At 39.7% G+C, this 25,093-nt stretch overlaps 1 protein-coding gene and 1 long non-coding RNA gene across 6 annotated transcripts in view; one reads left to right on the top strand and one right to left on the bottom strand.

The window, feature by feature from the left end:
- The window catches only part of LOC129732966 (uncharacterized), a 46,895-nt gene extending 27,611 nt beyond the window's left edge, over positions 1 to 19,284 (top strand). The window contains exon 3 of the long non-coding RNA XR_008729399.1: positions 19,184 to 19,284. This is a non-coding gene — a long non-coding RNA (uncharacterized LOC129732966). The remainder of the gene's footprint in view (positions 1 to 19,183) is intronic.
- LOC129732965 (protein ELYS) overlaps positions 1 to 25,093 on the bottom strand; it is an 83,395-nt gene that overhangs the window by 33,551 nt on the left and 24,751 nt on the right. For all 5 annotated transcript variants that reach the window (XR_008729396.1, XR_008729397.1, XR_008729398.1 and 2 more), the window contains exon 9: positions 16,091 to 18,141. Coding sequence is in view for 2 of the 5 variants with exons in the window: in XM_055694456.1 (XP_055550431.1) it covers positions 16,091 to 18,141 (2,051 nt within the window). In the remaining 3 variants the exon portion in view is untranslated. The remainder of the gene's footprint in view (positions 1 to 16,090; positions 18,142 to 25,093) is intronic.

The following is a 25,093-nucleotide window of genomic DNA, read 5'->3' as shown; positions in this document are numbered from 1 at the left end:
CGCATGTAGGTTGCAGACCAAAATGCCAACCAAAATGGTCATCTCAATAAAAAACCTATACAAAATGTTTACCTGCCCGAAAAAACACCCTGTCCAAAATTTCAGGTCAATCGAAAACGAAAAATCGCAAACATATCGAGCACAAAAAAACAACAGTTTGACATTTCATCAAATACGACGATTCGGCTCGTTGCTATCGCGTTGCCAAATTTAATAACTCGCTACTACCTAGGGAACCTGTATATTAGAGAAATGACAAGACACTCACCGTTAAGGCAACTGTCAACATCAAAACGGATAACGGCAATGCAAAATTATACAGATCGCCCGTTTTGATGTTGACAGTTGCCTTAACGGTGAGTGTCTTGTCATTTCTCTAATATACAGGTTCCCTACTACTACCCGAGGTGAGGATTGTTATTTCCCAAACCAACATAGCAACACCCGGTGCGGTTGCCGCGTTCTGGTGGGAGTTGCCAAACTAGCTTTAGAAACTTCAATTTAGTCACTGGTGGGCTTACTCTAAGATAATGAAGTTTCGTGATTTTCACATTTCGATACATTACAGACGAAGTTACAGTCCGATCACAGCAAAATTCAATAGGGTGTTATGAGGCTGCTAAACCTTTCATTTGACACTGATTTCGTAGAAATCGGTTCAACCATCTCTAAGAAAAGTGAGTGAGTTTATGTAGTCTTCGGAATATGTTTCTTTTCATAGCTGGATTTCACATTTCTAAACATAACAGGAAAAGTAATGATCCGATTGCAAAAATAATCAATAGGGTCTTATGAGGCAACAAGATCTTCCATATGACACTGGTTTTATGAAAATCGGTCCAGCCATCTTTGAGAAACATGAGTTAAATTAGTCTCCAGAACACGTTTCTTTTCATAACTTCTGAACCACAAATTAAATCTTCATAAAATTCAAAAGTCAAGGGTTTTTTAGGTAGCCCGTTCATTTGAAATTGATTTTGTTCAAATCGGTTGTATAGTTTCTGAGATATTGATGTTTCGTGATTTTTACATTTTGATACATAACCTCTAAACTAGAAATCCGATTACAATAAAATTCAATAGGGTCATATGGGGCAACTAGACCTTTCATTTGCAATTAATTTTATTGGAATCGGTCCAGCCATCTCTGAGAAGAATCGAGTGAAATTGGGAGAGCGTTACACACACATACAGAAAATGCTCAGCTCGAACTGAGTCGAGTGATTTACGACATTCGGCCCTTTTGAGCACTTTTATACCTTTAGTTTTTGCAGTGACTGCTATACCTTTCTAGGAGAAAGGCAAAAAGAAGAAAATAGAAAAAGATGTAAAGAATGAAAAGTATCAAAAATCATTATTAATAAATACAAAAGTTAAATAAAATAATGAATTAGGAGTAAAACATTTATGCTGAAGAAATAGCGAAATAAAAGAAATGACTCTGAATGTCGTACACTTCAATCACGAGCAATACGGGGAACGTACAAATAGCACAATACCAAATTCAAATTTTGTTGAGGCCACATGTTTTGATCAAAGCAGCTACAGTTTTTAATTTTGTTTCTTTTCATAACTTTTGAACCACATATCAAATTGCTATGAAATTTGTTACTTGTGAGTTTGACCCGTTCGTATGACACTAGTTATGTTCAAATAAGTCGTGTAATTTTTGAGATAATAGACTTTCGTTGTTTTTATAATTTAATACATGACAGTTGGAATAAAAATCCGATCATAATCAAATTAAATGGGAACCTATAGGGAAGCCAAACTTTTCATTTGACACTAAGATTGTTGAATTTAGTCCAGCCATCTTTGGGAAAACGAGTGAACTTGAAAAGTCACCGGAACACGTTTCTTTTCACAACTTTTGAATCACGTGCCATTATAAAATTATAACCATTATAAAATTCAATTAACCTTTAACCAGCCCGTTCATTTGATACCAATATTGTTCAAATCGGTTAAGTAGTTTCTGAGATAATGAAGTTTCGTGATTTTCACATTTTGATACATTACAGACAAAGTTACAGTCCGATTAAAGTGAAATCCAATAGGGTGTTATGAGTCTGCTAGACCTTTCATACAGGGGCGGACGAAGGCTGATTTGAGCTGCAGGCGAAGACTGATTTTGCCGCCCCCCCCCCCCCCCCCCCTCAAGTTTTTATTTTATATGTAACGCATTTTCTATAGACTCGAAAATTTGATTAGACAGCATGTGTTGTGTTAACAATTCAAAAATTAACTTTTCATGCTTTCAATGTTGAAAATTTTTTTATCGTTTCCGACATATCAATTTCTTGAAGCACCTGTCTTTCTATCGATATTATCGCCAAGCCACACAAACGTTCTTGCGACATGGTCGATCGTAGTTACGTCTTTATAAGTTTTAATTTTGAGAAACTTCTCTCGCCACTTGTTACTTACTTACTTTACTTTACTTTACTTTTAAGGCGACAGACCGATTATCAATCCAGTGCCGAATCCAGAATACGTCGCCATGTCACTCGGTCTTGGGCTGCTATCCTCCAATCGCCCCTAACACCTATTTCGCGTGCATCCTCGTCGACAGGACACATCCAACGAGTGCGGGGTCTACCCCGAAGTCGACGACCTCTATCGGGATTCCTGCTAAATATAGCCTTCGCTTGACGCTCATCCGGCATTCTCGCTACATGTCCAGCCCACTGAAGCCTGCCGTGTTTTATCCGCTTGACTATATCTGCCGATTTGTATGCCTGGTACACTTCATGGTTCATGCGTCTGCGCCAAACACCATTTTCTAGTTTGCCGCCAAGGATTGAACGCAAAATCCTACGCTCAAAAACACCAAGAGCTCGCCGATCAGCCTCTTTCAGCGTCCATGATTCATTGCCGTATAGAGCCACCGGAAGAATCAGTGTTTTATAGAGTGCAAGTTTTGTACGGATTTGCAGACTGCGTACCTTAGCTGGTTACGTAATCCGTAAAAGGCCCAGTTTGCGGCTGCTATCCGCCTCTTTATCTCACGGCTAACCTCGTTGTCACATGTCACTAATGTTCCCAGGTAAATAAATTCGTCGACTACTTCAAATGTTTCCCCATCTAGCACCACCGCAGCACCAACCTCCGACGGACTACCACGCACTCTGCCAGCCACCATGTATTTCGATTAGGCAGAGTTTATGATAAGCCCTAATCTCGCAGCTTCTCGCCTGAGAGGTCCGAAGGCCTCTTCCACTGCTCTACGATTAATACCAATAATGTCGATATCATCCGCAAAACCTAGAAGCATGTGCGATTTCGTAATGATGGTGTCACTTCTCTGCACACCAGCTCTCCGTATAGCACCTTCCAATGCGATGTTGAACAATAAGTTCGACAGCCCATCACCCTGCTTCAAACCATCTAACGTCACGAAAGGGTCCGATATCTCACCGGCTATCCTGACGCTTGATGTAGAACCTTCAAGGGTGGCACGTATGAACCTAATCAGCTTTGTTGGGAAGCCATGTTCGAGCATGATCCGCCATAACTCATTTCTCTTAACTGAATCGTACGCTGCCCTGAAGTCTATTAACAGATTGTGCGTCTGTAAGTTGATTTCCCCCGCGTCCCCCTCGAAAACCGCATTGGTACTCGGCAACAAAGGTCTCCTGCAACGGCCTCAGTCTGTGGAACAGGATGCGGGAGAGAATTTTGTACACGGTATTGAGAAGAGTTATGCCCCGATAATTGCTACAGTCCAGGCGATGACCTTTTTTGTAGATCGGGCATATGAGACCCTCCAACCAGTCCGAGGGCAATTCTTCATCAGACCACACTCTCAGCATGATCCGATGGATGGCACGATACAGCTGTTCGCTCCCGACTTTGAAGAGTTCGGCGGGAATGCCGTCCTTCCCAGCTGCCTTGCAGTTTCTCAGCTCTTTCACCGCTTTCTTCACCTCGTCCATGGATGGTGGATCCACAGCTTGACCATCATCCTTAATAGTCGTCCTGCTCCTTTCGACTCCACTGTTTTCCTCACCATTCAACAGCACACTGAAGTGTTCCTTCCAACGCCTGGCCACCTCTGTTTTAACGGTTATCAGGTTCCCCTCCCTATCGTTGCACATGACAGGAGCTGACACGTTTCGATTCCTAATTCCGTTGACCTTCTTGTAGAAGCTCCTCGCATCGTGCCTGGAGAAGCAACCTTCCGCCTCCGCAAGAAAACGCTCCCAATGCTGTCGTTTCTTCCGGCGATGAAGTCTCTTTCCAGCGGCTCTAGCATCTCGATATCTACCCACGCTCTGAAGAGTCACAGCCGTGGCCAACATGTGACCCCTGGCGCGGTTTTTCTCCTCCGTCACTCGCTGGCACTCAGCGTCAAACCACTCATTGGACGCAGCTGCCGCAGTTGTACCCAACACTTCTCGCGCTGTAGTGCTCATCGAACTGTGGATGTGTCTCCTGCACTTTCATTGTATGTCTTTTCCAGGAGCTCAAAGAACACCACTTGTTACACTAATGGGTAAAGTGAGTAAAATTCTCAAAGATACAAAAACATTTGAAAAAGTATCAATCAGTTGATTTTTTGTGATGTAGTTTAACGCATTCATTGGAGTCGTCTCAGCTGGCAACGTAGGTGATAAAATAACAAGTTCTTGGTGCATTTCATGTCCATCGATGTCACACTCTTTCTTGTGTGTGAGGATTTTCTGTAAATGTAGACAACTTTTCTCTAACTGATCTGTACTACAACCCATTAAACTGTGAATATCATACAAGAAGCTGAAATTGTCACTGTGATTTTTCATTAACTGGAATCGACCATCGAACGATGCAATAGCTACATCCAATACAGAATAGAAGAAATTCACTTTGAAAGAGAGTTTTTTCGATGTAATTGGTTCGTCTGACTGTTCGTATGCAAACTGTTTCTTTATCATTCTCGGCCGAATTCGTGTTTCTGTTTGAAACTCCAGATTTACTTCTAAAATGTCGGCACGTTCTTTAGCATCAGTAATGACGCTATTCAAACCTTCATTTCTCATATTTTTCAAAAAGTTTTAAACGCTGCCTATCAAGTCTATAGTGTTTTCGAGACTGCTATTTATTTTTTGAAGGTACTTACTCACTAAATTGATTTTGAACAAAATTGAATGCCAAGCTACTAAAATGCATAAGAATTTGATTTTTTAAATTTTTTTTTGCTAGGCTTTTTGCAGTTTTTTAATAGGGGGGGGGGGGATGTTTGTAATGATTTATTTATGTACTAATATCTATTCAGAATTAATATTGTGTGTTCTGCCACAAATGGTGACATTTCAACACTATTATATATATATATATATATATATATATATATATATATATATATATATATATATATATATATATATATATATATATATATATATATATATATATATATGTATGTATATATATATATATATATATATATATATATATATATATATATATATATATATATATATATATATATATATATTTATATATATATATATTTTTTTTTTTTGTTTTTTTTTTTTTTGTTTCAGGTGGAGGGGAAATTTGCATCCAAACCCCTGAGGTGACCAACCTCAGGGAGTGTGGGGTTGGTTTGAATCAGTGACCGGACCCACTAAAACCCCTCCAGTCTCCAGCCCATAATACTCCCCGGGACCACCGCTAGGTATTGCTTCGGGGAGCGGCTTTTGTGCTCTGTGCACCCTCTTGGTTCTATAGATCTCTTTGCTAACTTAGCTAACTAACCTGGAGACTGGCCGTTAGCTAACACTGGCGTGTCGGTGGTCAACCTGTCGCCTGTTTTGCAATTCTGAAACTATTTGAGAGGCGGCTGTACAAACCGCCCTCCAAATGTTTGGGTCTTTACACATCCTCCGAACTAGGTTGTCCGGAGTGGTGTCTGGCCCGCTCACTACCATCATGTCGCTCCGCGCATGCACAAAACGAGGGCACACGAAGAAGACATGCTCAGCAGTTTCTTCCGCATCCGCGCACTCGGGACACATGGGGGACCCCGCATGCCCGAATCTGTGTAGATACTGCCTGAAGCAACCATGACCTGACAGAATCTGTGTCAAGTGGAAGTTAACTTCTCCATGGCGCCTCCCGACCCATCCGGATACGTCCGGAATAAGTCGATGCGTCCATCTACCCTTTGCGGAATTGGACCATTCCTGCTGCCATCTGATCATCGAGAATGACCTTCTGGTGCCTCGTATACCCCTTGTGTCACGTTGATCGAAGCATTCTACGTCCTCCTTAATGGCTATGCTGATAGGCATCATGCCGGACAGAACGCAGATTGCGTCGTATGACACTGTACGGTACGCGCTCACAACCCTCAGGCACATGAGCCTGTAGGTACTTTCCAGTTTTCGACGATGACTGTTGGTACCTAACGCTTTGGACCACGCTGGCCCACCATACCTAAGTATGGACGAAACCACGCTGGCAAGAAGTTTACGCTTGCTGCCATATACCGCTGAGCTATAGGACATCATTCGAGATAGTCCTGCAGCGGCCGTTGAAGCCCTCTTACAGACATAGTCGACGTGACTCTTAAATGTGAGCTTATCGTCAACCATAACCCCCAAGAGCTTCAAGGAACGCCTTGAGGTAATGGTGCAGTCACCGACTCTGACCACCGCCTGTTGCTCTAATTTGCGGTTGTTCACAACCGTAACCTCCGTTTTATGGTGCGCTAACTCCAGTTTCCTAGAGTGCATCCAGTCTTCGACCTTGCGTATGCAGTGCGCGGCCGTCAACTCGACCTCTTCGATCGACTCGCCGTAGACCTCTAGCGTGATGTCGTCTGCGAAACCGACGATCACAACCCCTACAGGGAACTTTAGTTTCAACACCCCGTCATACATGACATTCCACAACACCGGGCCCAGGATGGAACCTTGCGGTACCCCTGCGGTGATTGGGACGCACTTCTGACCCTCCTCCGTGTTGTAAACTAGTACCCGATTCTGGAAATAATTTTCCAAAATCTTGTACAACGACACCGGTACGTGGATGCTCCTAAGCGCGAGCGCTATGGAGTCCCAACTGGCGCTATTGAATGCATTCTTCACGTCAAGCGTGACGATTGCGCAATAGCGAATGCCCCAACTCTTACGCTGGAGTGCTACCTCTGCCGTCTTGGTGACAGAGAGAATAGCATCCAGCGTGGATCTACCTTTCCGGAAGCCGAACTGGTTACTTGCCAGACCGTTTACACCCTCTGTGTACTTCACCAGTCTGTTGAGGATAATCCTCTCAAGCACCTTGCCCGTAGTGTCTAGCAGACAGATAGGTCTGTATGCCGATGGGTCCCCTGGCGGTTTCCCAGCCTTCGGCAACAGCACCAATCTCTGTCGCTTCCACCTGTCCGGAAAGAGGCAGTCATCCAGGCACTTCTGCATGACTGCTCGAAATAGATCGGGGGCCACTTTCATGGCCGTCCTGATGGCCAAGTTCGGGATTCCATCCGGTCCCGGTGCCTTGCTCACCTTTAGGGAGTTGGCGATCACGATGAGTTCCTCATTCGTAACCCTTACCTCCTCCACAACCTCTGCACGGCTGCCGTCTCTCACGGATTGGATGCCCGGCAGGTTGGCCGACCATCCCTGGTCTGTGTCTGAGATACTGGAACGTCGGACGTGAGACTCAGCAACCGGAGGCCAAGGATTTGGCTCGTGTCGTGGAAAGAGTCCCTCGATGATACGCTCCAGCATCGCTGGTGATCGCTCTGCAGGCGCCAACACGCCTTTGGTCTTCGCCATTACGACTCTGTAGGCGTTGCCCCACGGATTCGTATTGGCACTCGCGCATAGCCTATCGAAGCAGGCCCTTTTGCTCGCCTTTATCGCACTTTTAAGCGCCGATCTTGCAGATCCGAATACTACACGGCGCTCTACCCTCTGTGCATCGGTACGTGCACGTTGCAACATCCGTCTTGCACGGAGGCACGCGCTACGGAGGTCCGCTATCGCGTCGGTCCACCAGTATACCGGTGACTTACCATTCCTAGGTTGGCGGGTCCTAGGCATGGTGGCGTCGCACGCCCGCGATAATGTGGCAACTAATTGGTCAGCACTCGGGCGGAGCCAACTGCCCCCCTCGCGCTCTCTTCTCATTGCTTCTGCAAATACCTCGGCATCGAAATGCGATGTCTTCCACCCGCGGACGGTCGGAGTATTGGCTCTACCCGTCGCCTGCCGCCTCACGTTCTGGACTACGCTAAAGCAGACCGACTGGTGGTCACTATAGGTGTAGCCATCGTCTACCCTCCAGTTCACGATCAGTCCTGGGCTGGAGAACGTCACGTCGATGATCGACTCCGCACCATTTTGCTGAATGTACACTTGGTTCCAACGTTGGCCAGATCTAGGTTGAGCTTTGCCAAAGCTTCCAACAAGATCTGACCCCTCCGGTTCGTGCGGCGGCTTCCCCACTCAACAGCCCAAGCGTTGAAGTCGCCCGCCACTACTAAGGGTGTTAGTCCCGTCAGCTCCATAGATAACAAATCGACCATCTGGGTGAACCTTTCGATAGACCAACGCGGCGGAGCATAACAACTGCAGTAGAACACTCCGTCCACCTTGGCAACCGCGTATCCTTCATTTGAGGTTGACACAACCTCCTGAACCGGGAACTTGCTGGTCGTGCATATGGCCGCCGTACTGGACTTATCTGCAACCCAATTACCGTTTCCGGGAGGAATGCAGTAGGGGTCCGATACGATTGCGATGTCCGACCGCGACTCAGACGCTGCTTGGTATAGCAGCTGCTGTGCCGCATAGCAATGGTTCAGGTTCAATTGTGTCACCCTCACGCCCGTGGTTTCGTGGCCGCCTTACCGACTGGGCACCGTGGGCCTCCCATAAAGTGCTTGGCGTCCCGTTTTCCAATACATACCAAGCACTTGGGAGGCTCCCCGCAGTCTTTAGCTTTATGGCCAGCACCACCACAACGCCTACATAACTGGCTCCTATCGGGCCCCTTGCAGGTCCAGGACTTGTGCCCTCCCTCGAAACACCTGAAGCAAACGTCCGGCAGCTGGAGTATGCTCAGGGGACATACTGACCAGCCAACCTTAAGTTTGGCTGTCTTCAGGGCCAGAGCTGCATCGGCCGATGCAAGCCGGAAAGTGGCCACCTGGGTCCCCGCTGGACCCTTTCGGAGGCGAATTACCTCAGTGGCTACTTCCACTCCGCACTTCTCCTTGAGGGCCTGTGCAATATCGCACCTCTCGGTGATTTCATCCAGGTTTTTGAGCTGGAGAGTCACCTCTGAGGTGAGTGCCCGAATTTGCACATCTTTCCCGAGGACCTGCTCGGCTACCGTCTTGTAGGCAGCGCCCTTGTTTTTAGCATCCTTACGGAGCTCAAGGATCATCTCGCCGGTGCGAGAACGACGGATGGTCCGCACATCCGCTCCCAGATCCTTGAGCTGGGTTTCGCCTCTCATTTTCTTCAAGACTTCGGAGTACTTGGACCCCTCCGTCTTGAGTATGAGGGCGTCGCCCCTGCTTCGCGCCTTCTTTCCCATTTTTGGACGATTTGTCGTCTTCTATATATATATATATATATATATATATATATATATATATATATATATATATATATATATATATATATATATATATATATGTACGCTTTTTTATATTGAATGTTATTAGCTTTTGCAGTTAAGTTAATGTAATTGTAGGAAAATTATTAAACCCACTTGCCAAGAAAAAAAAAGGAATAAAACAAAACTTAAAATAAACCTAAAACTATCTTACTGACTATAAAGTGAGCTAATCGTTGCAATTGAGGATTGCAACGATTTTTGTCGGAATTTGTTGATAATTTGGCTTGACATATTTTCTAATGTTTCTACATTAGTGAGCCTATGTAGCCCGTTCGTGCTAAACCAGGGAGGACGCTACAAAATCATTTTCAAAAGTTTATTCTGAATCCTTTGAAGTGTCTTCTTCCTGGTTGTACAACAACTTATTGCACTTTGACTGGATATTTTCAATGTGCTCCTTGAAAGTAAGATTCTTATCATATATTAGCCCTAAGTATTTAACTTGCTCAGACCAATTTAAGACCACACCGTTCATCTTAATAACGTGGTTATGGGTGGGTTTGAGAAATGAAACTTTTGGCTTATGAGGAAAAATAATTAACTGTGTTTTAGAAGCATTAGGGGAAATCTTCCATTTCTGCAAGTATGAAGAAAATATATCTAAACTTGTTTGTAGCCGACTGTATATGACACGAAGGCTTTTACCTTTTGCGGAAATGCTTGTATCGTCACAAAACAGAGATTTCTCACAACCTGGTGGTAAATCAGGAAGATCAGAAGTAAAAATGTTATATAAGATTGGGCCCAAGATACTCCCCTGAGGCACACCAGCTCTAACAGGCAATCTATTAAATTTACCATTTAGATAGTTAACCTGAAGAGTGCGGTCAGTTAAATAACTTTGTATCATTTTTGTAAGGTAAAGCGGAAAACTGAAATTTGACATTTTAGCTATTAAACCTTTATGCCAAACACTGTCGAATGCCTTTTCTATATCTAGAAGCGCAGCTCCAGTCGAATAGCCTTCAGATTTATTAGTTCGAATCATATTTGTTACTCTAAGTAACTGATGAGTAGTGGAATGCCCATGGCGAAAACCAAACTGCTCATTTGCAAAAATTTAGTTCTCATTAATATGTGTTATCATTCTATTAAGAATTATTCTTTCAAAAAGTTTGCTAATAGAGGAAAGTAAACTAATTGGTCGATAACTTGATGCCTCAGCTGGATTCTTTTCGGGTTTTAAAATTGGAGTGACTTTGGCATTTTTCCATTTCGTAGGAAAATGTGCTAGCGCAAAGCATCTGTTAAAAATTTTTACCAAGAAATTTAAAGAGTTTTCGGGAAGTCTTTTGATGAGGATATAGAAAATCCCATCATCTCCTGGTGCTTTCATGTTTTTGAATTTTTTGAGAATAGTTCGCACCTCATTCAAGTTTGTTTCCAATACCTCTTCAGAAAGAAATTCTTGGGTGGTGATCTGATCATACTTTTGGTTTACTTCATTTTCAATAGGACTTACTACGTTCAAATTGGAGTTGTGAACACTCTCAAACTGCTGAGCAAGTTTTTGAGATTTTTGTTCATTCGTTAGAAAAATGCAATCACCATCTTTAAGGACTGGAATGGGCTTCGAAGGTTTCTTAAGAGCCTTCGAAAGTTTCCAGAAAGGTTTTGAAAAAGGTTTTAGTTGTTCAACTTCTCTCATGAAATTCTCATTTCGCAAGAGAGTGAATCTATGTTTAATTTCCTTTTGTAATTCTTGAAAAATAATTTTCAAAGCAGGATCACGAGATCTTTGGTATTGACGTCTCCGTATGTTCTTCAAACGTATAAGAAGTTGAAGTTCACTGTCAATAATTGGTGCATTAAATTTCACTCGAGCTTTAGGAACTGATAAATTCCGGGCATTGAGTATTAAGCTGCTAAAATTATCTAATGCCAGCACTATTTTGTAAAATAATATCATCATTCAAATTTTCTTCGATCGTAGAACGATATCTATCCCAATTAGTCTTGTGATAATTTAACACAGATCTAGTGGGATTTAAAATAGTTTCATGGGAAATAGAAAATGTTATGGGAAGATGATCAGAATCAAAGTCAGCATGAGTTAATAAATCACTGCATGAATGACTTTGATTAGTTAGTACCAAATCAATTGTAGATGGATTTTTGATAGAAGAATAACATGTAGGACCATTTGGAAATAAAACTTAATAAAATCCAGCCGAGCAATCATTAAACAATATTTTAGCAATATTAGCAATATTAGCATTATTCCAAGATCGATGTTTCGCATTAAAATCACCGATGATTAAAAATTTCGATTTATTTCTTGTGAGTTTTTGCAAATCTCCCTTGAAATAATTTTTTCGCTCACCAGTGCATTAAAAAGGCAAATACACTGCGGCTCTAAATAAAATGCCAATACTTGTTTCAATTTCAATTCCCAAACTCTCGATAACTTTGGTTTAAAGATGGGGTAAAACACGATGTTTTATTCGACGGTGGATAACTATTGCAACTCCACCACCGGCAACATCAGTTCTATCAAACCTATGAACCATGTAATTTGGGCTCTTTTTTAGTTTAATATTTGGCTTTAAAAGCGTTTCAGTCACAACTGCAATATGCACATCGTGGACTGTTAAAAAATTGAAAAATTCATCCTCTTTCGCTTTTAAAGAGCGAGCATTCCAATTTAAAAAATTTACAGCATTATTTAAAATCATTGCTGAATTTCAATTTCATAACAATATTAGTTGGAAATTTTATACCCTCTTGAACAGCCTCGTACATCGAGTTACAGTTCAACAAAACGGACATTAGCTGCAGCATGGATTGTTGTAGGTATTCAATCTTTTCAGGAGTTGGACTACCTAAATCAATACTGGCTGACTTTTCAGCACCAAACACGAATGGTTTGTTGCTGTTTGAATTTGAAATATTACCTGTAAGGACACTGGCATATGAACAGCCTGGTGTTGCCTGAACAGGATTTTTCGTCTGAAATTTGTTAGCTGAATTCAAATTATTACCTACAGACACACCTGCTAATGAAAGTGCTGGTGATGCCTGAACAGTATTGAAAGTCTCTTGTATACCCACATTGACAACAGGTTGCTTAGAATTCCTACGTTGTCTGGAAGATATCTTTCGTGTGACCAGTGTCACCACAAATCATACATTTTGCTGCCATATGGCAGTTTCGAGTTCCATGACCATAGGCTTGACAATTCCGACATTGAGTAAGATTATGGATTTCTCCATGTCTCTTGAAATTGTCCCACTTTATTCGCACGTTAAATAAAACACGTGCCTTTTCCAAACATTTCAAATTATTTACTTTGGTACGATCAAAATGTACTAAGTAATTTTTCCTGGTGTATTCCAGTTTGGTTAATTTTGGCATTTGCCTTTCGCTTCATCAAAATTACTTGGTTAGGGGCAAAACCAAGTGATTCTGACAAACAATCTTTAATTTCCTCAATAGTTTGGTCATTTGAAAGACCTTTCAAAACAGCCTTAAACGGTCTCTCGTTTTTGGCATCAAAAGAATAAAATTTATACATCTTTTCAGTCAAATACTGTAAAAGATGTTTATGGCCATCAAGAGATTCGGCCAAAATACGAATTTCGCCTTGGCGGCCAATTTGAAAATTAACTTTCACATCCGACAGAAATGATAAAAGTTCTGATCGAAATGCTTTTAAATTTGCTACTAATACCACAATAGGTGGAACTTTTACCTTCTTCATAACGGCTTTATGCCCAGTATGAGAAGTTTGGATTTCTTGATCCCCAACGGAAGAAAGAATATCATACCTGTTAGTCGAAATTTCAGTGTCACTTGGAGGAGATGCCTCACGTTTCCTTGAAGCCGCATCAAAGCGAGCTTTTTTATTTTTTCCAGGCATAACTGGAAAACTTCACTACACTTTCACTTCACTATAGAATTAAAGTAGAAATATCTCAAACCAAATTTACTCACTAAACATTCGTTAACGTTAAAAAAAACAAATTTATTACTTTGCGTTTCAACAGGTAGTCTTTTAAAAAGATTGCCCGTTGAAAGCGAAAAGCAAAATTTCAATATCTCTCGCTAGTCTAAGACTAAGCCTCGAGCTATTGGTAAAATGCGACCGTACTGTAGGACAGTTCAAGTCGATCTGAGGCTTTTTGCAGTATTTCTTGCAACCGCATCTTGCTTCAGATCCTCGATTGCTTCATATAGGACATAATAAATTTCTCCTATATTAAACCTCAAGGGAGTGACAGCATCAATTCGACTTTCCCAACGCGTTCCACTCAGAGGCTTTACCGTTAGAGAAGTAATGTGTTTTTTGAACGATGAGTTCAAGCAGAAAAGAAGTTGAAAATTTCTTGCACGACACTGAAAAAGTCTACTGCATCAAAACATGACTTGGCACCATCGCTAACAACAAGATTGAGAGAACGGTTGCTGCATGGAACGGATTGATTTTTACAAAAATTGATTTTTACAAAAAAAGTTTAAGATAATTAGTTTAAGAGATTATGACAGATCTCGACGTTTCATGCATTTCTAAGACCATTTTTTTCAATATCGAACATTTTACGAACCACCAGTGCACTTTCTATCGGCCGAAAAAGTGAAACTTTGACCGCTTCGAGGCACCACTTTTCGAAGTCCGACTGAGCTGAAATTTTGCAAGAAGACTGTGGTATGTGGAGTGGGGTTTACTACGAAAGGCTGAAACTCAAAAGGCTGAAACACGAAAGGCTGAAATCACGAAAGGCTGAAAACTACATAAGGCTGAAAACACGAAAGGCTGAATCAAGAAAAGCTGAAAATCATAAGGCTGAAATTCACAAAGTTCATTTCTAAAAAAACACTCGCGGCCTACGGCCGACTCGATTGTCTGAGATGTATGCTGTCCTTACTCGCTATCGCTCGTTCGGACTAAACTAGGGGATCACCCCTACGAGTCAGTAGACCTAGGAAAACGAACGAACCTATACAGAGGTGATTTCTGCGGAGGGGCTGCCCCCCGCAGTGGCCGGCGCTTCCGACGGCGGGTCGCCGGCGCACACTCGCGGCCTTCGGCCGTCTCGCCCTGAATCATCTAGGAAACGTGTACAAGAGTCAAGTGTGTATAGATTCAAATGTTGCCGAAAATTAATTTTCCATTGCACAAACCAATTAATACTCAAACATTGAACTCTGTCACTTTATAAAGGTTTGTTATCCATGTCTCCGAATTTTTCAACGATTATGATTCAAGTTACAAAAGTTTCAGCCTTTCATGTTTCAGCCTTTCGTCCATTCAGCCTTTTGTGGTTTCAGCCTTTTGTGCATTCAGCCTTTCGTTATGAAACATACTTTTCAGCCTTTCGAGTTTCAGCCTTTCGGGTTTCAGCCTTTTGAGTTTCAGCCTTTCGTTACTAACCCTGTGGAGTGTTAGTACATGAAAATGTGGATAGTCGCGTCGCACGTGAATGGAAATCCTGCTAGAGAGAGAAAAAATTTCCTCGTCGCTTAAAAAATAAGCACACGCATTAGCTGTCTGTTTGCCGCCCCTCGATGATTGACGAGCAGGCGACCGCCTGCTTCGCCTACGCGTTAATCCGCCCCTGCTTTCATATGACACTAATTTTGTGAAAATCAGTTTAGCTATCTCTGAGAAAAGTTAGTAAGTTTAAGTAGTCTTCCGAATATGTTTCTTTATAAAGCTGGATTTCACATTTTTAAACATAACAGGAAAAGTGAAAGTCAGATTGCAAAAAAAAATCAATAGGGTCTTATGGGGCAACTAGACCATCCATACGACACTGATTTTGTGGAAATCGGTCCAGCCATCTCTGAGAAACATGAGTGGGATAAAACGCTTTCCAGAACACGTTTCTGTAAATAACTTTCGAACCACACCTCTAATCTCTATGAAATTCAAAAGGTAAGGGTTTTTTAGGTAGCCCGTTCATTTAAAATCAATTTTGTTAAAATCAGTTGAGTAGTTTCTGAGATAATTATGTTTCGTGATTTTCACATTTTTAAACATAACCTCTAAACTAAAAATCCGATTACAATAAAATTCGATAGGGTCTTATGGGGCAACTAGACCTTTCATTTGCAAATAATTTCATGAAAATCGGTCCAGCCATCTCTGAAAATCGAGTGAGTTTGTAAAAGCGTTACACACACATACAGAAAATGCTCAGCTCGTCGAACTGAGTCGAGTGATATACGGCATTCGGCCCTTTTGAGCACTTTTATACCTTTAGTTTTTGCAGTGATTGCTATACCTTTCCAGGAGAAAGGCAAAAATATTATTATTGGTACATTTTTTGTGGAATTATAATCATGTTATAAAAACTTTACGGCCCAACATCTTATTTTTGATGGAGAGAACCGAAAGTGATTTTTTGATAAAAAAACCGAAAGAGGTTTTTTGCTGTACTCGTTCGTTTCGATCTGATGATTCCTATAGCTTTTACGGAACTTGTTGACCTAAATTTTATATTTACTTTATTATTTACAAAGGAAATAACTTACCACCTTCTTCGGAAATGGTTTCCAATATCGATTTTTTAGAAGGACTCGCACTTTGATCAGTATCGTAACTTTCTGCGTCGCTACTATCTCGTTTGGATACCGATGATCTAGAGGAATACACCGCTTTTGGCCGATTATTACTACCAGTCTGTGATTTTGATCGAGACTGCTGACTTAATTTGGACCGCGTAGAACGCTTCGAAGTATTACTGATGTTCGACACAGCTGATTCGGCTTCACTTTCATGATCTTCATGGAATATCGCATCGTTTATAACTTCAGGTATTGCGGACATTTTACGTGCCATATGTAATGATTTTTCGATAATTGCTGATTGATGCCGCGTTAGGCGGCGATTTGTAGAATACTCGACAAATGATTCCTCATCAACTGTATTTGAGGAAACAGACGGTTTCGATGGAGATGGTTCAGTAACTGGTAGAGAGATTGTTGATTCCGTTGTTTGTTTACCAATCATGGCAGAATATCTTCGACCTCTGCGCCGACTAATAGAGCTGGTGAAAGACTTTTCTGATCCAAGCTCATCTATCGAACTACTATCTGTTTTTTTCAACGAATTGATGTTTTCTTTTGCTATCGTTTCAGTTTTAGTTTCAGATGAACACCGCTTTTTTGCTATGGGAGTTGTAGTAGTTAAAAATTCTTTTGCAAGTGATGTAGCTCTTAGTGATCTCCTAGGAGTTAGAATTTCGTTTTCAGGAGTTGCAATATTTGTCATTGAAGAATGTTTCCTGTCGCAGCCTAGAGGAGTATTCGGTGACATGATTTCTGCCGCAATTGAAGAAGCTCGGGTTCTTCGTTTCGATGGTGTAGTTTCATATTTCTCTATTTCCTCAATCGCAGACATTCTTCGGGTTCTAATATTTCTTCTCGGGGTGGAAGAAGATGCTGGCACACTGTCAGTTGAAATTCTTCTTGATCTTGAAGTCTTTGTTTTATGATTAGTATCATTCCATAACATGGAAGTATCCTTCGAAATATCAGTAGAACTAGCTTCTGCACCTTGATTTTCATTACGTTCAATTCCAGATTGCTCTCTGTTAGTATTTTTTGATGTTGAAACATTTTTGTAATTATCGATGGCTGTGGAATTATCTGTTTCAGATTTTTGTTCGTCACTTGGCATTACTCCAACTATCGGCCCGGTAGAAAGATTTAGTACCGCAGCATCATCGCTTTCATCACTTTTGCTATTCTTACGATTTGCTTCATGTGCTTCATCTGGTTTTACGGAAAGGTTCATAACAGGAATTTCAACCTCATGTGCTTTTTTCGGCTGTCCCAAAAATTTATCATCCTTTTTAAGACTAAATGATTCGTCTCTAGACGGTGTAACAATGTTACCTTCGGCATTTCCTGCATCTGTTCGTTCATTCAAAGACACAGTCATGTGCCGAGCCCTGCTTGTCGACGGCTCTGGAGTCTGTGCTCTATTTTCTATTTGCAAAGCCACTTCTTGTTGAACAGTCAAGTCTTCGGCTTCATGATGTCTAATAATTTCACTTGAAATGTTATGAATATTTTCTATTTGAAGAACTACATTTGCCGGTTCATCTGGGTTATCCACATTGGAATTTGCAGAGGTTGTCGTAGAAACTTGAGCTTCATTCGATCCACCTGTATGGATTTCTTGTTTAGTCTCCGGGTCTAAGATAATATCCGGAACAGTATCTGAATAGAAATCAGAGGTATTTCTATTCGATTCTATTTTTGGACCAGCACTTCCCATGTCCGCATAGTTCATCATTTCTTCTGCATCAAGGTTCTTGCATTCATCTTCTAATGGCTTTTTAGCAGGATTCGTATCATCAAAACAATCGTCCTTATCATCGCTGTTATTATCTGCATCTTGTTGGTTCTCGTCGTTATCATCATTATCATTAGAGCTACTAGAGCTGCTAGAGATGTTGATGACGTCGACATGCATTGATGTTTCAATATTCTCATCTTCGCTGACCTTTTCGGTGGAAAATACTACTTCAACTTGTTCTTGCATATATTTGTCGTTGTCATTATTCTCTGATGAGACTCTGTAACAAAAAAAAAAACCTTTTAAGTTCTGTGTTGGATGTGACTATGTGTATGCAAATATTTTTTAGTCGACCATAACTCTGTCTAGAAAGTCTCTACAGTGAAAACGAAGCAAGTTAGTAAATTTAGAGTTAGTTGTGGATTTTTAAGCGAGGTGTTGGCAATTTTTCAATGATAGAGTGCCACAAGTGGAAAAAAAACTTTTATGTGCATATGTCCTAACTCAGTTAATTTACTCAGAAATTTTCTACTTTTAAGTTCCTTGAATATTTTTATCTTAACGTGGACCAAACACTAAATGTATACCACTTAGAGCAATTCTATTGCTTCTATTGGAAAACTGACAATTTTACTACTAGGTACAGCCTTTACATGTTCAAAGCTAGATGTGAAAAGTTACATTTTGGAAGCAAAAATGTTTAAAAGTTGAGCTGATCTAATCGTATTTTGACGAAAAAAGCTTATTGTTTTTGTAGCTCAAATTAAACATTCAAAACCGCTCTACTGTTCATTTTTTGAAAATCTGTCTGTTCACTCTAGCGTCAACAACTACAGAACCGATTAAGTTCAAAATTTACACGTACGAGTGCTTAAGTACGAAGAATTTGTTAAGTCACATTAGTTTAAATATTTCAAAAGCGCGGACTTGCGAGACTGCTGATTTGGGGTTTCAATAGCTGAACAATTTCTAAATAGTCAAATACAAATTTGCATACAGATGCTCTATAGAAAAGCAGATCCTACTGAATTTAGGGCATCAAACTCAAAATCAATTTTCGATTTCCCGCTTTTTTCCGATGATATTATTTCAATTTCCAAAAATTATGATAAAAGTATCAATTTTCTACATGTTTATTCAATCTGTCCATGAAATTTCATTTCGGATTTAATTTCGGCGAACATCATTTTTCACGTCAATATTCCAATCGGCCACTTATCTAAAGAAGTGCAAGAGTCACTTAACAAGTGACACGCGAAAAAATTCATAAATAGTTTCTAACAATGATCTAATACGTCGTCTATTGTTTTTTTTTTTTTCAGACCCAGTTACTGCCGACTTGCGGATTAGGCCGCAAAAGAAGCACCAGGAATTTCCTAAAAATGCTAAATTTATGATAGATTCACAGAAAGCGAAAACGAGATAGATGTGTTCATTGTCTTCACGTCGAATGAATGATGATGATATCTCAATAAACAGACGTCATTGAAATTAAACTTTTTCTGCAAAGTTTTATAATTTTTAAAGCCCTACAACTTAACCGAAAAAACCTTTTTATATTTCTTCGCTATATTAGAAGTTATGTTTTCTATTTTTATGACAGTATGAAAAGTCGTTCTACCGTGACCATTTACAAACCTGTTCTGAACACTGCTCATAAGACGGTCTCCATATAAAGCAGTGACCAAAACTACCAAAATAACGTCGCGGTGAATCGTGTCGAAACGTGTTGAATCAAGTTCATTGGTAAAAGGATTTCCTCATTGAAAATGGATTCAATTTAAGATGTTCTTGGAACATCAGTCCAATATATTTACCCAGTTGATGCAGAGCATGGCCGCACTGAATCAGCAACAGCGACCGCAACCTATGGTATATCCCAGATTATGAATTTTTTGAATTTTATGAATTTCCCACAACTTCAAGATAACTTTCCCAAGACCATAAATTAATAACGAAATCCACCTTTTTCCCATATGTTCCCAAGAAACCATTTTCCCTTATGCTTTCAAGAAAAGCCAAAGCAAAGTATTGCTTTATTTCCCACTCACAAACCATAATTTCCAAACCACTCATGATTCCCACAAGTCCCAAAACGATTAACAAATCCTTTAATTTTCTCACCAGTCTAAAGTACATGTCCAGCAGTTATTCTGGGTCACGTTCCTTCCCAGCCAATAAATTATTTCCAACCTCACAAGTTGCATAACTAAGCTAATGCACTTGAGTTGCATAATGCCTTACTGCCACAGTGAGAGTATCCAATGTCACAATCCCATGTCTTGTCCAGACCTATCCCAAGCCCAATGCGATGTGCGCATATGGCTGCAAAATAAACAAACAAACTCACAGGCTATCTGCGCCTGCCGCGCACGCCTGTATGTTTGTATGTTATGTATTCAAATTACCAATCGTAGCGGCGTCATCAAGCTAGCCCACGATTGGATGACAAGTAAATGAGGTAGCTATGTTTTTCTCCCACTAGTTCGTAGTACTAGAATTAAGCAGCGTAAACTTAGCTGTAAGAACCAACCCGTAAACCTAAAAAATAAAGATTATTCAATGTTTCAACGTCAAAGTGATTTAACTTATAATATGGCGCCGACAGAGTGATCTGCAAATTGTCGGATTGCAGAAGTTCGTGGCCGTGAGGTGAAAAGTGAAGCAAATACGGAAAGTGTTAAGTCCTCGAAAATTGAAAAAAAAGAGACTTAGTGACCTGCTCAGAAATGCAGAGTGAAGAGTGTTGGGACGACGCAGACGCCCCTGCGTATACCCCAAACGTAGAACAGAAGAAAATTATAAAAAAAACGCCACCCCGTATGACGAAGGCACAGAAAAAAGCCTTCTACGCGGGTGAGCGTAAAAGGTGGGAGTTGTTGCGGCAACAATCTGAGTGAAAGTGCATTAATAAGCATTAATAAGCGCGCGCTGAAAATCGCGAAAAGTCTCCACGACATCAGCCACGTGTAGTGAACTTTCAAAAGACTTTATGCCACCGAAAGATGGCTGTTAAAAGTGTTTTAATAAACAATAATTAAAAACAGTCATGGGCAACTACCTCGCCTGAAGAAGGTAAACAGTGTTAAAAAAAAATTGAATCATTTTTGATAAAAAACTTAACGGTAGCTACCTCGCCCGAAGCAGGTAAACAGTGTTTAAAAAATATATATAAAAATAAACCAAACAAACCGTCACCATCAATGGATTCACTAGTGTACAGTTATCGAAATGTTCGCATCAGCAGCAGAGGTCAAGCTTCATCACCGATTGTCAACCAGCCTGTACGACACGACAGCAGCAGTATTGCCAGATAAGTGATACTTGTGTTTGTATAATAAATATAATAATTTAAAATTTAAAAAAAAAAACTGCTAGAATTTTGTGTTTGCATAATCAATATAATAATTTAAAATTAAAAATCTGTTTATGCTAAAATTTAAGCAAATGATTTTGCATCATATCGAATTTAGTTAGTAGTAGATGGAACGGTTGAAAGAGATTGAAGCTTTCATAAACAGAGAATATCTTAATTTATATAAAAATAAAACTAGAGGAAGAACATTATCGGGCATACAAACCAAAACAATTCAACTTCAGGAATTGTTTACAGAATATAAAATCTTATTACAATCCCTACGGTATAGAATCAGAACTGAAAACTGGAATGAGGAAGTAGAAGTCTATACTAAATTAAAGGAAACATATAACAAATGCATAAATATTCTGGACAACACCCCAGTGACTCAAAGAGGGTATGATAGTGAGCCTGAAGTTACTAATAAAAAACTTCTTCTGAAACCCGACATTAATGATTCGCTTTCAAGAGCAAACAGCGATAATAAATTAGCAACACCGAGTACCACTAACTCGTTCTCGAGAACGAACAGTGATATTCACTTAATAAAAAGAAAATTTAAATTAAAAATTTTAGCCAAATTAATCATTTGGTGTAAACGTGCTCATACCGCAGTATCAATGGCACTTAATATAAAAACAGCAGCCGAACTGGCTACCTTAATTCCTGCGTATGATGGAAACTCCGGAGGAGTTAAATCCTTCGTGGACGCAGTAAATGTAGTTAAGACAATAGTACCCGCTGAAAACAAAGCAGCGGCTATTCAAGTTATTTTAACTAAACTAAGTGGGAAAGCGAGAAATCTATTCGCTATAATTCCGGATGATTATGACGGAATTACTCAAGCTTTGATCAGCAATTGCAGTGAGAAAAGTACGTCAGATTCAGCTAAAAGTAATCTGAATAACTTGAAGTTAAAATCTCCAAGCGATTTGCAAAATTTTACTAAGCAAGTAGATTCACTTGCTGAAAAATTGACTGAAACCTATATTACCGAAAAAATTCCGAGCGAAGTCGCAAAGAAAATGTCTCAAAAAGCTGCTATCCAAACATTGGTAGCGAATGCTTCAAACTCAGAGACAAAAATAATGTTAAAAGTAGGTAAATTCACCAATCTCCAGAAAGCCATTAATATAATGGTGGAGAATGAAAATGTTACTACGTCAACATCGAACGCAGTGGTACTAAACGCCACGAGTAACAGAAATAGATATCAAAACAATAACGTGAACAGGATACCGCAGAGGAATAATAATCAAAGAACTAATTTCAACAATCGATATCAACCACGATTCCCACTTAATAACTATAGAAATCATAGCAATCATAACAACCAATACAATCAACAGCAGAACAATAGGAACTTTAATCGGTTTAATAGAGGTTTTAATCAAAATTACAACCAAAACCGTCAGTTTAACCCGAATAGAAATTTTGAAGCTGCAAGAATGTTTTTCGCAAGACAGCAAAACATTCCGCAACTACCGAGCAATATTCCGACTCAACATCATGAACGCTTAGTTAATCCCTGCTACGCTCAAGTAGCAACGGGATCCAATCAACCAAACAGTCAGCAAAACGCTAATAACCAACAGTTAGCAATACCACAAAACGGATTTTCCAATCCAAATTATTTTTTTGGCCAACAGTAACAATTGATCCTAGACGTCGACTAACTAGTCAGTTGTTACCAACCGCCACACCGATATTGACAATTAATTTAAATGCATCAAACTTTATCCAGGTCAAAGTGCACATGACCGGGAATACAATTTGTAATTTAATCATTGATACTGGAGCTGATATATCGTTATTTAAAGCGCGTAATATCAACCCAGATCAATCTGTAAATATTAATAATAAAATAAAATTAGTTGGTATTACAGAAAATAGCGTAGAGACTTTAGGCTTAGTTAACACCGCACTATACATTAACAATAGCCTAGTTTTGAACCATAATTTTCATTTAGTTACGCCCGATTTACCTATTCAAGCAGATGGTATTTTAGGACGTGACTTTTTAGTTAATTATAAATGTGTTTTAGATTACGAATATTGGTTGCTTACATTTAATATAGGAAATGTACAGATGGCAATACCAATCGAAGATAACTTAAATGAAGGCTTCATAATACCGAGTCGTAGTGAAGTCGTTAGAAGAGTCCCGCATTTACGAATCTCAGAAGATATGGTAGTTCATTCTGAAGAGATTTATCCAGGAGTATTTTGTGGAAACTCCATTATTTCAGCAATAAAACCTTACGTTAAGTTTATAAATACTAATAATGAACCATTGTATATATCTTATTCTCAATTTAAACCTACGTTAAGTCGTTTAACTGACTATGTTATTCTTAACGTGAATAAAAACAAACGTCAGCATGAAAGTAGATGTGAACAAATTTTAAATAACATTAACATGGAAAAAATTCCGCAATATGCTAAAGAAAAATTTATGAATTTAATTAAGAACTACCAAGATATTTTCTGTTTACCAGAGGAAGTGGTTACGCAGAATAATTTTTATTCACAGAACATTGTTCTTAATGACAATGTTCCAGTATACATTCCTAATTATAAGACAATTCATGCACAGCATGACGAGATTGACAAACAGGTGAACAAAATGTTAGAGAGCAACATAATTGAGCCCTCAGTATCTTCATATAACTCTCCAATTTTACTGGTGCCAAAGAAGTCTAATGACAATGAAAAAAAATGGCGCTTGGTGGTCGATTTTAGACAACTCAACAAAAAGATTTTAGCGGATAAATTCCCGCTACCGAGAATTGATGACATCTTAGATCAACTCGGTAGAGCAAAGTATTTTTCAACTCTAGATCTCATGTCAGGTTTTCATCAAATACCGGTAGACAATGAATCTAGAAAATTCACCGCCTTTTCAACAAAAAATGGTCATTATCAGTTCACAAGATTGCCTTTCGGACTAAATATAAGCCCGAATAGTTTTCAACGAATGATGACAATAGCCATGGCAGGTTTGACGCCAGAGTTAGCATTCATTTATATTGATGATATTGTAATAATTGGTTGTTCAGTTAATCATCATCTTTCAAACCTAACTCAAGTTTTTGAACGTTTGAGATACTATAATCTGAAACTTAATGTACAAAAATGTAATTTTTTCAGTACAGAAGTGACATATTTAGGTCATAAGATTACTGATCAAGGTATGTTACCTGATGATTCCAAATTTAAAGCTGTGTTGAATTACCCAGTACCAACAAATGCGGACGAAGTTAGAAGATTCGTTGCATTCTGTAATTATTACAGGAAATTTGTGCCAAATTTCGCAACGTTGGCATATCCTTTAAATCAGTTGTTAAAGAAAAACACGACGTTCGTTTGGACTGAGAAATGTTAAATTGCATTTGACAGTTTGAGAAATATTTTAATATCACCAACATTGTTGCAATATCCCGATTTTTCAAAGGAATTTATACTGACGACAGATGCTTCAGACGTTGGATGTGGAGCAGTTCTGTCTCAACAAACACAAAATGGAAATTTACCAATCGCTTTTGCAAGTAAAGCATTTATTCAAGCAGAGAAAAATAAACCTGTTATTCTGAAAGAATAAACGGCTATTCATTGGGCCATTAATTATTTCAAGCCTTACTTGTATGGGAGAAAATTCACAGTTCGGACAGATCATAGACCTTTGGTTTATCTGTTTGGAATGAATCCTACTTCTAAATTGACCAGAATGCGTCTCGATTTGGAAGAATATGACTTCACAATAGAATACATTCCAGGAAAAGGAAATGTAGGAGCAGACGCGTTGTCAAGAATAATTACAACCTCAGAAGAGTTGAAGGACATAAATATATTAAAAATAAATACGAGATCTATG

Source organism: Wyeomyia smithii, chromosome 3 (genome assembly GCF_029784165.1).
Source record: "Wyeomyia smithii strain HCP4-BCI-WySm-NY-G18 chromosome 3, ASM2978416v1, whole genome shotgun sequence".
NCBI classification, from domain to species: Eukaryota; Metazoa; Arthropoda; class Insecta; order Diptera; family Culicidae; genus Wyeomyia; species Wyeomyia smithii.
The sequence above is the reverse complement of the archived record's forward strand: the minus strand, read 5'-3'. Positions and strand labels throughout refer to the sequence as shown.